Source organism: Astatotilapia calliptera, chromosome 9, assembly GCF_964374335.1.
Source record: "Astatotilapia calliptera chromosome 9, fAstCal68.1, whole genome shotgun sequence".
NCBI lineage: Eukaryota > Metazoa > Chordata > Actinopteri > Cichliformes > Cichlidae > Astatotilapia > Astatotilapia calliptera.
Genome location: NC_137430.1, coordinates 19,906,000 through 19,920,495, shown reverse-complemented (window position 1 = coordinate 19,920,495; position 14,496 = coordinate 19,906,000). Strand labels below are relative to the sequence as shown.

The 14,496-nt window shown below is 39.4% G+C and overlaps 1 protein-coding gene across 2 annotated transcripts; it reads left to right on the top strand.

Annotated features, from left to right (window-relative positions):
• The first annotated feature begins 935 nt into the window (after window positions 1-935).
• LOC113029365 (xin actin-binding repeat-containing protein 1) lies at window positions 936-10,344 on the top strand. Of its 2 annotated transcripts, XM_080306021.1 has the most exons (8): window positions 936-1,070; window positions 1,358-1,522; window positions 1,631-1,718; window positions 1,842-2,195; window positions 3,218-3,296; window positions 4,819-4,964; window positions 5,291-5,338; window positions 5,715-10,344. In XM_080306021.1, exons 2-8 carry the CDS (start codon window positions 1,395-1,397, stop codon window positions 10,014-10,016), a joined length of 5,145 nt encoding a protein of 1,714 aa, XP_080162147.1. In that variant the 5' UTR covers window positions 936-1,070; window positions 1,358-1,394; the 3' UTR covers window positions 10,017-10,344. The 2 variants fall into 2 exon arrangements, 1 of the variants encoding a protein (XP_080162147.1); XR_013911294.1 differs by lacking the exons at window positions 936-1,070; window positions 1,358-1,522; window positions 1,631-1,718; ... (2 more) ...; window positions 5,291-5,338; window positions 5,715-10,344 and adding an exon at window positions 4,007-4,146 and having other exon boundaries at window positions 4,819-4,957.
• Window positions 10,345-14,496: the final 4,152 nt, after the last annotated feature.

Here is a 14,496-nt window from a genome sequence, read left to right as displayed (position 1 = left end):
AATTTCCCTTTCCTTCACTATCTATAAAAAAAAAAATCTTTTTGTGAATTAACACAAACATGTTTTAGAAATATACGTCAGTCTGATCAGTGAGCTACACATTTATTTCTTACATTTCCAAGCGTAGTGCTCAAAGACTTATTTCCTTTACCACAAGAGCAATTCTTGAAAAACTAAGTTGAGAATGCACTTCGGGGATTAAACGCATTAAACTTGCTTGCAGTGACAGAAAGGGGGGATTTCACTAGTCTGGCCCACTTCGGATCCACGCTGATTTGCATACATTCACATCTACACACTGGCCTGTCTTCAACAAGCATAACTGTTCACAGTTAAAGTATAAGGGCCTCATAACCTCATAATGAGCCGTTTCCATGAACAGCCAAACTGCTTTAATGGTGTGTTAACGTTAGGAATTCTGCACATATGTGAATTTTTTTAATGTTTTTGTTTTTTGTATCTAACTTATTGTTCTTCCTTCCTGATTCTCTATTTTGCTTAAGAAAATTTCAGTTGAACACAACAGTGCAAACTTTGGACAGTCACAATACTACTGCTACTCTCACATAGCAATAAATCTGTAAATCTGTAACCAGGTCGCTCTGTCAGCATGAAAGATGAGTATCATCATAATTCCTTTGATTTAATAATGCCTTCTATGCTTCTCCTTTGTCCACATTGCTGCTGTAATGGCCCGGGCGCCCTCAGGATCAATAAAGTACATCTAATTTTTACTTAATAGAGAGAGTACTGCTGCTCAAAGATCACACAATTACATCAGAGGGCTAATCTGAAATCTAACATCAATGATTCCCCTGAGAGCGCAGGAGCCACAACACAATGCAATAGCAGAGCAAAATGAGGATTGCAGGATAAAAGTTTTCCTAATTTATAACGTCAGTGGATTTAGAGTACACCCTGTTTGCTACTCATCGAACATTTTACAGTCGAAGGTAATGAGGAAGAAAAAGGACTTTGCTCGCAGAGCCTTTATACCGTGTGCAGGTCTTGTGATGCTGCGGAAGTGTTTTGATTTTCCCAGAGAGCAGACACTGACCGACATCTGTAAGGTAACTATTCTTCTCAAAACTTCCTTTACTTACGCCGTCATCTTGCTTTCATCAAACTCGAGTTCGTGTCTTTACATCGAGCAGTTGCTGCACTCTGCATCGCTGTTAAATTGAAAGGCACACGTCCAAATCCTTCTCTCTCACTCCCTGAGAGCTATGCATTATTGATGTCAAGGCATTTCATACCTGTGAGTTAGTGGAGCTGAATGAAGTGAAGATAAATGCTTGTTATGGGACTTGAAATGTAAACATAATCAAATGTTATTGATTATGCGTCTGTATTCTAGGCGATTTATCCAAACTGTGTGCACCCGTGACCTGATCATGGAATGGAAGAGCAATATTAGGCGTACCCAATCGCTGAAGAGCCTCAGCTCGTCATGTGATAAGCCAGTCTGGACGGATGCGGGGCTGCGGGACAAGACGACGTCAGTGTCCCAATTGGTGGCCAGGTAAAAAAAAAAAAAGCATCAGTCTCTCTGTATCTGTGCACCCCTCTAAGCTACTTGTAGGTCATTAGTGACATCAAATCATTAATGTGGTGTTTGTGTTTGTGACAGATATCAAACTGCTGTGAAAGGGAACAAATCCATTCAAGGACCCTCAGTAGATAACGATGACAGAAAGCCAAACCAGGTGCTAAAGGAGGTAACTTCTGATTTTTTTAGCTGTTTGTCCAATTAATGAAAAGCATCAATGGCATAGCAGGAAAAAGAATAATCACTGCAGCTGGATTTACACACACTTCCCTCCCTTGTGTATCCTTTTCAGATAACGCCATCTCGACTGGAAAGTAAAGAGACTCATCTGGAGTCTCTGATGAGGAAAAACAGTGAGAAGGAAAAGTCTCGAGCCAAAACCAATTTGACCCGCAGCAAATCAATGAGCAGCCTTAAAAGCAGCACAGGGTCCATAGAGGCCTTGAGAGCTCTGTTTGAGTCAAAGGCCTCTCTTAAAAACAACGCAAAGACCAGCCTTAGAGCTGCAGACTTCACATCAAGTTACACGACAGACGTGTCAAAGATGAACGGAGAGGTTGAGGATGTACAGATCGCTGTGGAGGAACAGGGAATGGAAACATGCGCTGATAAAACTGATGTGAAGGATGATCGTGTAACTCGAAAGGTAAATACAACCTCATTATTACTTTAAGATTCCCTAATAGACCCACAGTTAGTTTAAAGGGTAAAAAATTCAAATATTTACCGATGAAAGCATGTGTGAAAAATATCAGGGTTTTTATATATTTGTAAATACAGCAAATATTCCTTTCTTCTTTCTTGAAGTGCAAAGATGCATAAACAAAGCTTTCATTGATTTCGCTCCAGAAATTCCAGCTTCAGTCATCTTGAAGTATTTTGCACCACCACCTTTTCACTTTCAGTATTATGCTGCCGCTAAATACTTTAAGAAACTGAAGCTGGAACTTTTGGAGTGATCTTTTGTGTGGAGATGAGTGGCAGGGGTCATTTGTGACAGAAAGATAGTAGCAAGAGTGGAAAAGAAGGTTTACAGAGTGGTAGTGGGAAAAAACTGGAGCTGGCAAAACTGAAGATGCTAAGACTTTCATTGGTGGATAGGTTAAGCATTTTGGAAACAAGTTAGGGAGACAAGGCTGAGATGGTTTGAACATGTGCAGAAGACCCCACCAAAGATTCATGGATACAGTGAAGGATGAGATGCAGAAAGACGTTAGAGAGACGGTGAGAACCCTAAAAGGAGCAGCCAAAAGAAGAAGAAGAAGAAAAAGACACACGCATTTAGAATTTCCCAACATTTGGTGGAATCCATTCTCTCTCCTAGCTGCACAGCGTTTCCCTTGCCAAGAACTACCACACACACTGAAAACACTTCATTTTCCCGTTTGCTTAATAGTTAATAAGGTGTTTTCAGCTGTTTGTGAGAAAAATCATTTTGAACATCGTTTTGAGCACTTGTTTCACAAAAGATCGGCTCATCCATCACACACTTCAGTGGTTCTTGACCTGCCTTAGGTCTAATGAATCCTTACTTCTTTCTCATTCATGTAATAGCATATTTTTTCTAGTAATGCTTAGATTTTTCCTGCAACTGTATTGACACATAGAAACTATGATGCACAATGAGTTTACTTAGCAGCAGTGATGTTTTATTGTTTCTCTCTATAGGTAGTAAATCAGCACTGGCCAGAGAGGAAAAGAACAATAGGGGGTATTGATTTTGAAAAAATTGCAGCATCTCAAGCTGGTGAGTATCTTCTTTCTAGCTCAGCAAAGCTTTGGTTGTGTCAGCCTGAATATCATATTACCCTGCCTGCTATCATGTTAAAGAAACGGACAAAATTAATGTTTTTTTAAAGCATTCAGAACAATAGTTTCACTTTTCTAAGATTAAAGGACTATCTCTTTATTGAGTAGTTATCAGCAGAGCTCGGATTTAAACTTTTTACAGTTTGATTAGGGATACGTGAGTAGCAACATAAACAAACAACGCGAGTTCATGTCATAAATTACACGTTGCAATAATGAAAGCAGCTACAGCGAGCTTCAAAGTGCAAGCTTCCAGGTAAAAGACCGGCTGATAAAACCGGGAAATACAGCGCCTTGATTTAGGTAATGAGTAAACAGTGAACTATGATGAATATGGTTTGGTTCTATAAATTCAGGGTCAAATAACAAACTGCTGAAGACGATTCAGCTTAAGATGAAAATATCAGAAAGAAAATAAACATATGTGGCTCTTTCAAAAATTTGTTCTGAAAGAAACATCTTTGGGCACAAAAACATAACAAAAATAAACAAAGATGTTAGACGTGCCTTGGAGAGCTGTCTTCAGCGAGTTCTGTCAAAGCTTTGGATGACTCAACTTGGTGTAGGAATAGTAAGCCACTCCACAACCAGACAGAAATAGCTGGTGTGCTACAAGACCAGAATAAGTGCAGGAGGGTGAAAGGGTCAGCTGTTTCCGGGAGAGGAATGGGACAGAAAGAAGGAGCGAGTGGCAGAGGCTCCATGACACGACACAAACCAACAGACAACTAAAGTTTGGAAGAAACCAAGAAGATAGGGAGAAAGGAACTGGGAATATTTCTTCTTCTGTGAGTAGAGATTTGTATTTTTGAATGAAAGGAGTGGCACATGCACTTAAAGAAGCTTAATACAGTATGTATGGTAGAAGCTGAAAACTAATGGCTATTATTCACATTTTTAACAGTTGCCCAAATCTGAAATATTAGTAGCTATTAGTAATATTAGTTAACTGATACTGCAATGAGTTTTATGTTTCTTCTTCTTTGGTCGCAGAGCCTTTTTTGCAGTGTTTTCCAGCTTGTGGACTCATGATTTCATAAAGTATCTGTACTTTCATAAACAGCTTTGAGACACATCTGTTTACCTTTGAACTTCGATGCTTAGTCAACCGTTGTTGCAGTGACTTGCCTGTTTTAACTAGTATGCGTGTCAGCAGAGTCGGGTATCTCTCCTGCTCCACAACAAGCAGTACATTTATAACTCGGCCACATGACAGCTGTTAATATCAGCTTCGAAAGTGCTGGACCCCGAATTGGGACCTGTGTTATTAACAAATAGCACGAGCCGTTTGTTAATAACACAGATGTCAGCCGTATGTTGTTAAACGAGCCACGACTTATTTCCAATCTGGCTGCGTGTCGATGATGAAAATGTCACGAGACAACCCTGATCAGTTTGACTTCTTAACAGAGCCATAACAAAATTTAACATTAAAGCTCCCGTGTCTGATGTCTCTGCAGATGAAAAGAGGAGGTCAGCTGCAGACTTCAGAGACAGCTCTTTTGTCCAAACCAAGGAGAAACTTTCTGTCTCGGTGAAAGCAATATCAGCTCTCTATCTGTCCAAAGCGGGAACCAAGGAATCAGCAAACAGTCCTGTAAAATTGGTACATGTCACATCTCCCCTTCTTTTTAGTTCACCGTTAACTATAGAAAGTAAACTTGTTTAAAGTTTACACACTGAAAGAATTATCTCAGAGATTTTTATGCAAGGTAAAAAAAAAAAAATCAAAATTTTTTTTGGCAATGAAAATAAAGAGTTAAAGGTTTATTCCACCAGCCTTTATAGTGTAGATTTTCAGCTACACATTGAAGTTTGGTATCTATATGTCATCATAATATATCATAAATTAATTATTGATAAGTGAATTTCTGGCAGCAGCCAAACAATAATGCTGATGTAATTCTTTTAATTATTATTATTTCTTTGCAGGAACGAAAAGTGTCACGTGAGTCTGGGAAAAGAGTAAACCAAATCAAGGTAAAGTGCAATGTCACTGTGGTGTTGCATGATGTTGTGATTGATGCACATTGTTCTGTGCACACTGAATTTGCACAGCGAGCAGTATCGTGTTCCCTTTGGCTCAAAAATCCAAAATATGCTGCTTACCTGCAAAATAAAGAAACAGATTCCCTTCACAGACTTCCTCACGCTTTTATTTTTTACTCATTTTGTGGTTGCATTTGTGGTTGTACTTGCTGGTTGCTTTGGAGTTCAGCTAAGCAGCTAACGCGTGGCATGAGGAAAACAAATCACCTGGCATGGCTCTCATTCCTGTGAGTAGGTGTGACTGCTCTTGAGCATGAATTTCTCTGAATGGATGAAACAGTAAGAAACATTCCTTTGTTCTTCTAAGATGTCAGAAGACTCAAGTGTCCAAGAAAAAGAGGATTTACCATTACCTCCTTCAGCAAGACATCAGCCAGAATTAGAAGAAAGCTGTAGGACAAATTCTCCGCAACCTAATCTGCCCCAGCTTTCCAAAGAAATGTTATATCAACAGAGGCAGAAATGTGAACTGAGGCGTCTCCTGAAGCACACCCATCCAGAGGTGAAGATGCTGGATGATGTTGTAGATGAAGAGCTTGCTGAAGTTTTGAGCTCAGAGAGGATGACAGCTGACGTAACTGGATACGAGGGAGAGGTCCTTTCGAAACGCTTGATATTTGAGAACTGTGGCTCGAGTAACAAAGTGTCTCACTACACCCCCAAGATGCACATGGAAGGGGGACGTGAGAAACAATGTGATTTTAGTAAAACGCTGGCTGTTCTGGAGGAAACAAAAGAAACGCCTCGTGCAGAAAGTGCTAAAGAGGTTATGGAAGCTGAAAAATCTCTTGGTATTAGTCCAGACACTGACAGAGAGTGTGAGGAAGAGACGGTCAGACTAGACGTTCAGGCTACCAGAAGGATATTTGAGAGTCAGTCTGTGAACATGTCTGGGCCAAATCTGGGTAAAATCCAGGGAAAGGTTTCTATTAACGGGGATGAGACAAAGGAAGTCCAAAAACAAAAAAAGCTATTTGAAATGGCTTGCAGTGAGAGTATACACAGAAAAAATGAAAGCACAAGCAATGATTTAGCAACAGAGCCCCGTGAACAACCATGTCCTCATGTCAGTCAAAGAACTGAACGCGACTTCTCATGTAATGATGAGTTTTCCACTGAGGAAGCACTCTTTGAAGAGGAGTCTATAAGCTTATCCGATTTGGAAAAGAATGATGAAATTATTAAAACAAGGGCAGCTCTTTTTCAAAACAACCCCTTTATCTCCACCAACATACAAAGAGAGCCCTCCGTTGTGCATACATCAAAAACTCAAATCACAAGCGGTAGCGGTGCAAGTGAGGACAACACGACCACCAATGTTAAAAACAGAACCCATCTTTTTGAATCAATGCCATTTGACAAAATTAGACGTCAGAACGAGGATGAAATTGAGACAATGGTGGAGAACATCAAGGAAACGCTGAATTTCCTCTACCAGATTAGAGTCATCCAATCGTTTGGCTTTATCATTGAGGTCAATGAGACAATGATTGCTAAAAAAGCTAAGTTTACACTATCAGAGAGTGGGCCTGAGATAAAACATGACGAGGTGGCTGAAGGCGGTGCCCAAAACTTCATACTCCAGCTGCTACCACGGGTAAACCTAAAACCTCAGGTCACTTACCTAAAGGAGGACAGCAAAGGGGATATCGAGACCACGGCGGTGACGGCACCTGTTCAACAACATCAGTTCAATGCGAACAAGGACACGGAGTTCAGAACTGCCAGTGTGGTTCAGCTTGTTGAGGATATTCTCAATCAAGATAACTCTCTGAGAAAAGGAGTGGTAATCCAAGAGGATGACAACAACTGTGCCAAAGTCATTGTTTACTCCCTCTACAAATACCATAATGAGAAGGATGTGAAGAGCTTCGTCCCTCCAAAATGTGCTGAATGTGATCAATCAGAGCTGGAAAGGGGTGACATGAGTAAAAAAGGCCATAAAGAAATAAAAATTGCTACTAAGTCAGTCCAAGGTGATCTACTTGAACTCTCTCAAGAACAAACATGCCCAGGATCAATAACACCTGAAGGGAAAGTAAAGGGGAGTGTAAAACTATTCAAAAGCTGCATTGAAAAGGGAGATTTTGAGTATTTAAAAAGTCTTCAGACTGAAGAAGCAGTTCAAGAACTCCCTGAAAACCAAACTATGGCTGGACAGGAAGTTCTTCATGAAAAGGAAAGTGATCAAGTGCAGGAAACTACTGAGTGGGTACCCGTGGATGTAAAGAGGCTTAAAAGCATGTTCTCTGGAGACCCAAGTCAACACCAAGCAAAGAAAAAGATCCACAAAAATATATACGCAGGTCAAAATGTCTCTACAGAATGCAGTTCTGGGGTATTGTCTCATGTGCAGGAAAATAGTACAAGCAGTGAATGCACTGATGAAGCACAAGAGCAAGCATGTCCCAAAGTTGCGACGCAGGAGTCCTATGAAAAGTTTGAGAAACAAGATCACGAGCTTGGTGCCCACGAAGCTCAATTAGTCAAGGTGGTAGATCAGAATGAAGAGATCTCTAACCTCCAAACTGCACTGCATCAGTCATCACAAGAAAAACAAAAGACTATTATTCAGAAATCATCTGAGGAGCTCTTTCCCTCGGTTACAGCAGATACTGTGAAACGCTCAAGAGTAGAAGAAGAATTTCCTCAAGAAAACTTCACCTCAGCACAGAAAACAGATTACCAGCACAAAAATATAGAAACAAGCCACAAAGATGCTACTCCTGAGGAAACACACACTCCTGAATCGTGCAGCAACAAAGGTCAGGAAGGTGCAAGGGGGGCGCAGAAACAACCTTTAGAAACTCCTATGGTCACTACACAAAGTTTGGAAACAAGTCCTGCACAACAGGAGGATGAGGAAGTTGTTTTTCATGGTAAAATTAAAGCAGCTTTGCAATCTTTAGAAAGATCTAACGTTAATGTCACAAGAGGAGATTTTAAAGGAGCTATGATATACAGAAACTCTTCAAAGCCTCACAGAGAAAAAGCTCAACACGTGGATGTGGTGTCTATTCAAACGACCAGTGCTGACGAGCTTTTCACTGTGACTGAAAATGAAGCAAGTCAAATATCAGTGAAACAAGAGGCAACTGCAGCAAATCCAGAGCCTCCACACCAAAACGAAACCCAGAGTAACCCAACAACGAGACTCATTTTAGAGAAAAGCAAAAAGCCTACTGGTCCAAAACCAGCCATTCCACCTAAACCAGAACATCTGAAGGAGAAACAAAGCAATAACGAGTCAACCCAAAATAATTCTGATATCAAGGCAGAGGAGAAAAGAACCCAGGATTTAGCAGCCAAAAGTGATACGAGTGAAGCAGATGAAAGTCACATAGATTTCCATGATGCATTTGAGAAATTTGGAGGTAAAAAGACAAAGACTGCCCCTGTAAAGCCCAAAAGACTGAAAATCCCCCAACCAGACAACAAAAACCTGAAACCAGTGGCTGGAAATAAAGAAATGTCTGTTCTTGCACATGTGGATCCAGATGTGGCAGAAATTACAAGCAATCAATCATGTGACACCTGTGGAGAAACCACTGACAGTCGAGACAAGCATGAGAAAGAAATCAAGAAGCAAGAAAGCAAAGTCGAGATGAGGGAAAAGAAAGGGCGAACTGAGACTGACGACGAGCGCCGACAGCGACTGTCAGTTCACATGGATGAGATCGTGAGAGGGAACATACCAGCAGCAATGGAAATATTTGACAACTTACGAAAACAGCGGGAACTGCAGAGCTTTCTGAGCCGAGTTGAAGAAATTGAAAAAGACACAAGTGAGGTTGATGTAAGGTCTCTGAGGAGAGTTTTTGAGAACGTCCCCGATTGGGTTGTCAGCTCTAACAAAAAGAAACAAAACAAGGTCAGAGCTGACAACAAAGACGAAAGGTTGCCAGTATCAAGAGAAAGCGCTGAAAACAAGTCATCGATGGCACACGTTTTTGGAGATCTTGAGCGAGCGAGTGTGGAAATCACGACTCTTAAAGAGGAGACTTTAGCAAGAATCCTCGATGTAGAGGAAGCCATAAAGAAGGCACTTTATGCCGTCTCTACACTGAAATCTGACTCAGATATTGCTGGCTTATCACGTCTGTTCAAAGAATCCTTTGGGGTTATACAAGGATCCCCATCCTCTGGCGGTGATAATAAAATTAGCATTGGGTCAAGCAGAACAAAATCACTGAAAAGTGCTACCATGCAGGGAAACACAACTAATTCAGCAAGGCAAGATGCGAGCACTGATGAAGCCTCTGGGAAACCTCAGTCGAATCCTCCACCTTCACCTGCGTTTATCACTATCCAATCAGCAGCTAGAAAGACAAATAAAACCGACCTGGCACCACCAGAAGCTTTGATCTGCCCGACGTGTCAGCAGAGCCAAAAGTTGAAGGAGACTTTTCGGACGACAAAGACGCTGATATGCAACAGCCCTGCTCAAAACAGAAATGACCCACGAAAAGAAGGTCAGAAACAATCCACCTCCATCCCACTCAGTCCTCGACAGCTCAGCACGCTCGAGGTTCAGACAGACTGTGTCACAGGAACAAAACCAGTCACCGACAAACATGAGAAGACCGAAGGATCCGGAACAAAGTTTTAATCTTCCAGGACCTCCACTGTGGTCAACTCTCAGACAGAAACAGTGACATCGTCCACAAGGCATGTCATAATCAGTCCATCTACAATTCAGGTCACCACAGACCCAGAAGTGAAGCTGCCAATCAATCAGACTGATAAATCGGTGCCTGAATAGGAGCACATTGGCAGCGTTTTACCTGTTCGTTATGTGAAAGCTGTCACATATATGACTGTGTATGAAAAGAGATCAATTATAAGGCTTAAAGTTTGGGTTTTTGCTTTTGTATCTATTTTGATCTTAAAAACTGTCTTTGATTTGCATTATAATCAAAATATATATTTGATTTTCACTTCTCATTTCACTGTGGTTTACTATAAATGCTTTTGGTTTAAAAAAAAAACAAAAAAAAACATTTCCACTAAGGTCAGTCTTGTTTTTTTTTCTTCAGTTTCAACCGGCTTCTCGAGAGATGTGCTCAGCATGTCTGAAGCCAGTCTATCAGATGGAAAAAATAACTGCAGACAAATACTTTTTTCACAAAGCGTGCTTCTGCTGCAAACATTGCAAGAAAAAATTAAGGTGGGATGTTGGACTTATACAAAAAACCTGCAACATTAATCAGTGATTCCTCTTGTCTGATGGATTAGTGTCTTTGTCCTTTTTTAAAAACTTTATATTGTTTATATATATAACTTTCCAGCTTTATAACTTTATAACTGTAAGTAGATATGTTAGATATGTAAATATCTAACATATCTAATATGTATTACTAAATTGAAATATTTAAAAAAAAAACATACTAAACTATGAATGTTAAAACTGGATACTCACGTATTTTGTGATCTGCAGATATGTGATGCTGCAGCATGTAAAAACTTGGCCAAAATGCAACTGCACACAAACCAGGCAAGCAAAAAATAAAAGAAACAAACACAAAGACTTTCCCATATTTCCAGTGTTTGTTATCTTAACTGCAATGTCTGCACATATCTCTGAAAACTATGTCAGGGAAATGTATTTTATTAAATGTCTTCTGATGCATAAACTGTAAATATACAACAGACTGTTTTCCCCCAAATCCTCATTCAACAAGCCTCTAGGGAATGAGGAAAAAAAAACGAGCTCACAGCAGTTGAGCCACAAACAGGCCGGGGGGGGGGGTGTTAGAAAGTCTTCTTAGTGGCCCATATTTCCATATTTAGCCTGTGCTGATAAGACTGTTGGTTTGTGATCAAACAACAATTTTTTGTAAATATAGTGGAGCTTAACATGCTACAAATGATGTTTTTCTCCATTTGCATCATTACTAAGCAATGAACTCCATTCAGTTCGACTTTGTCAGGTTAAAAAGTCGTCAAAAAAATAAAGAAAGATAGATTAAATCTGTTTTTTGTGTGCTAATGTAGAATTTGTGAAATTTTAGAAAACTTAAAGACTTTAGCCCTGTTTTGCATGCTACATCATATATATCAATCTGCTCTGTGTCACTGATGGTGATTAACTGATCTTTGTTCATGTGCTCTTATAGTCGGCATCTTTTAGACTTTCCTTTTTTTCTCTCATCTCCCGTTCACAAAGCTGAGAGTTAACTTGAACCACTTGGCAAATGGTTACTACTAAAATATAGGCTACAGGATAAAACTACTAGCAAAGCTAAGGCTACAAACAACACAAAATAAGAACTTACTAGAATAGATAGATAGATAGACATTTGCAGTTAAACGTTATCATTTGCCACCAAACATTTCATCTTTGAAACATTTTATTTAGTCCAATATGTGATGCAGATAACATAGCAATTGCTAATTTGATTCAATGTACAGATTAGGACCACCTGTAAGTTTCCCACTATTAATTAGAAAAGTGGAGATATGCCAGAATATGCTTAAGAAGTAGCTGAAAGATGTTTACATCGACTGTTAATCAAAAACTGTCCCCACTACTCTCTTTATTTTGAACAATGACTGACAAACCTTGTGCTCATTTATAGCATGTACAGTTACGCGCCTTTAAACGGTGAGTTCTACTGCATATTTCACTACCAACAACTGTTCAGACGAAAGGGGAATTACGATGAGGGATTTGGACACGCTCAACACAAGGATCGATGGCTTTTGAAGAATGCAGCTGATTTGGTGCATGATGAATCTGAGGCATGAGCAGTCAGTAGACATGTAAGTACCACAAGGCATTTTGATTTTATGAATGTTTGACTAATTCCATTGATTGATTATTATAAAATTGGGCTCTCTTTCTATCCTCAGCTCAGATGAGACGGTGAAGGCACAGAATCTGTGTTTGAGGCCATCCTGTCCAAGCTTTGCAGTGTGTTCATGTGCTTCTTGTTAATGAATGATAGCGTGCCGAGACATAACCTACAACTTAATTGCAACGATAGGTAACTAAATTTAGAAACTGGGCAGGGCCTGTACATACTCACACATGTAAATGCACTTTAACTTAAAAGTGAATTTACAAAATAACTTTACAGCTTTTAAAAATAATTCTTGTAAATACTGTTGTAAAATGCAAAGAATTAAACAGATTAACATTAAATTAAGAAACTGTTTAAAGTGCGATAAAAAAATAAATCAGAAATTAGCTTGATTTTATTATTATTGCATAAAAGCAATAACACTTAGGACTTTTTTGTTGTTCTTGTTTTATATCAGTAATACAAACTATGAAAAGGCAAATGCATTAGGATTATTATGTCTGTACAGATCATAATAAAGAAGACACGTTCCTTCACTTTCCATTACTGCTGAATTGTCGGTGCTCCATTCTCCTTCCTGAGTGCTCATAAATTACATTTAAAGGTGCCATAATGATTCTGTTCACTATAACTGTGATTAGCTCTGTGACATAACATTTGAATGAAAATAAAACTGCATTAAATTTTACACGAGCACGGAAAGAGCAAAAAGAAACCAAATAAAACCAAAATCTTGACTCTCCTCTGGTTTTGGGATTTGTCTAAATTTCTACCTGGCAGCAGAGCCTCCTCATTGAAGCGTTGCATCCCCAGCTCTTACCTCCACAAATACATCTAATTAATATTTAAACCAATACAACCAAAGGCTGTAAAAACAGTCCTCTCACTTCCTTCCCACTTCACTTTATCGTAGTAGGTGACACATCACTCAAAACACCAGGCGGTAACTTGCAATATTTTATTTATCCAGTGCATTTAACAAAATACTTTGCATAAAAAAAAAAGGTTTCACCTTAGTGCAAGAGACAAAAACATAGAAAAAAAATACTTCTGTACATGCAGACAACTGAGATAAGTTACGCAATCTGTGGAAAACTGCTCTGATTACAGACACTGTTAACTTTTAGCCCAATTCCTCTGTCTGTAAATGATGTGTATGGATCTCAGCATGTTTGTTGTAACACAAAAACATAACTAAATATATGGCTATATCCATTTTTTTGTACACTTTTAGAAGTTAATATAAAAACTGAGAAATTCTCTTTCAATAACTAATAATCAGCCACTTAATACACTGTACATTTCAGTTTTTAACATAACAAATTTATACTTAGTCCCATTATGGTTTCAATAAAAATTATAGCTTGTGTTCTTCAACTTCTTCAGCACAATATCCGTCTCCCTTTGCTTCATTCACTGGGTTTCTAAGTCAAAAAAAGAAGAAACACACTTACTGATAGTGCATTTATCTTACTTCAGTGTGATCTGGAAATTCAACATTGAGGGTTTCAGGCAGCAGGAAAGAGAAACATCCAGCAACAACAGGGACAATGCCATATACTAGCATTGGGATGATGGGATGGTAGCTTTCCAGTTGCCTGATCAGTGGTGCGATTATACCCGCCACTCAAGCACACATGGAGTTCAGACCTACGCCATTATGCCTGCACAAACATAAACTGGGGTGATTTTTGCAATGCTTTACATTTTACTGATTAGCTCGAAAAATCAATCAAACCGACACTTAGCAGAACTTGTTGCTGTAAAATTCACTGTAAGATTATGTACTAAAACAAACACAAAGAAAAGAAAATCTTGCTGTTACCAGAATCACTGCTGGTGAGTGACGTTACCTTAAAACTCTGGGGTATAATTCTGCTGTATAAACGTAGACTGTGCTGAAAGAAGCAGTGGCAGAAAATTTCCCGAGCACAGCTAAGACTGTTACCACCACGGAAAGATCTGATAGGGCAACAGTAGAAAATCACATGGAAAACTCAGCCCTCGAGTGACTTTTTCTTTCAATCATAACAATAGATTTCAGATCGGGAAGATACCTTTTGGCACAGCAAGGACCACAAAGCAAGCGGTACCTCCAAAGAGTAGGAAACACGCTTGACATAGCCTCCTTCCAAAGTGCTGAATTAGAGTCATACCGCACAAGTTTGCAGGAATTTCAACAACAGCAAAGATCAACTGTGTGAGATAAACATTCCTACATTCAGACTCAGTCCATAGAACAGAAGACTAGAGCAAACCTAGAGTTAGAGGTCACAGTGATATTTT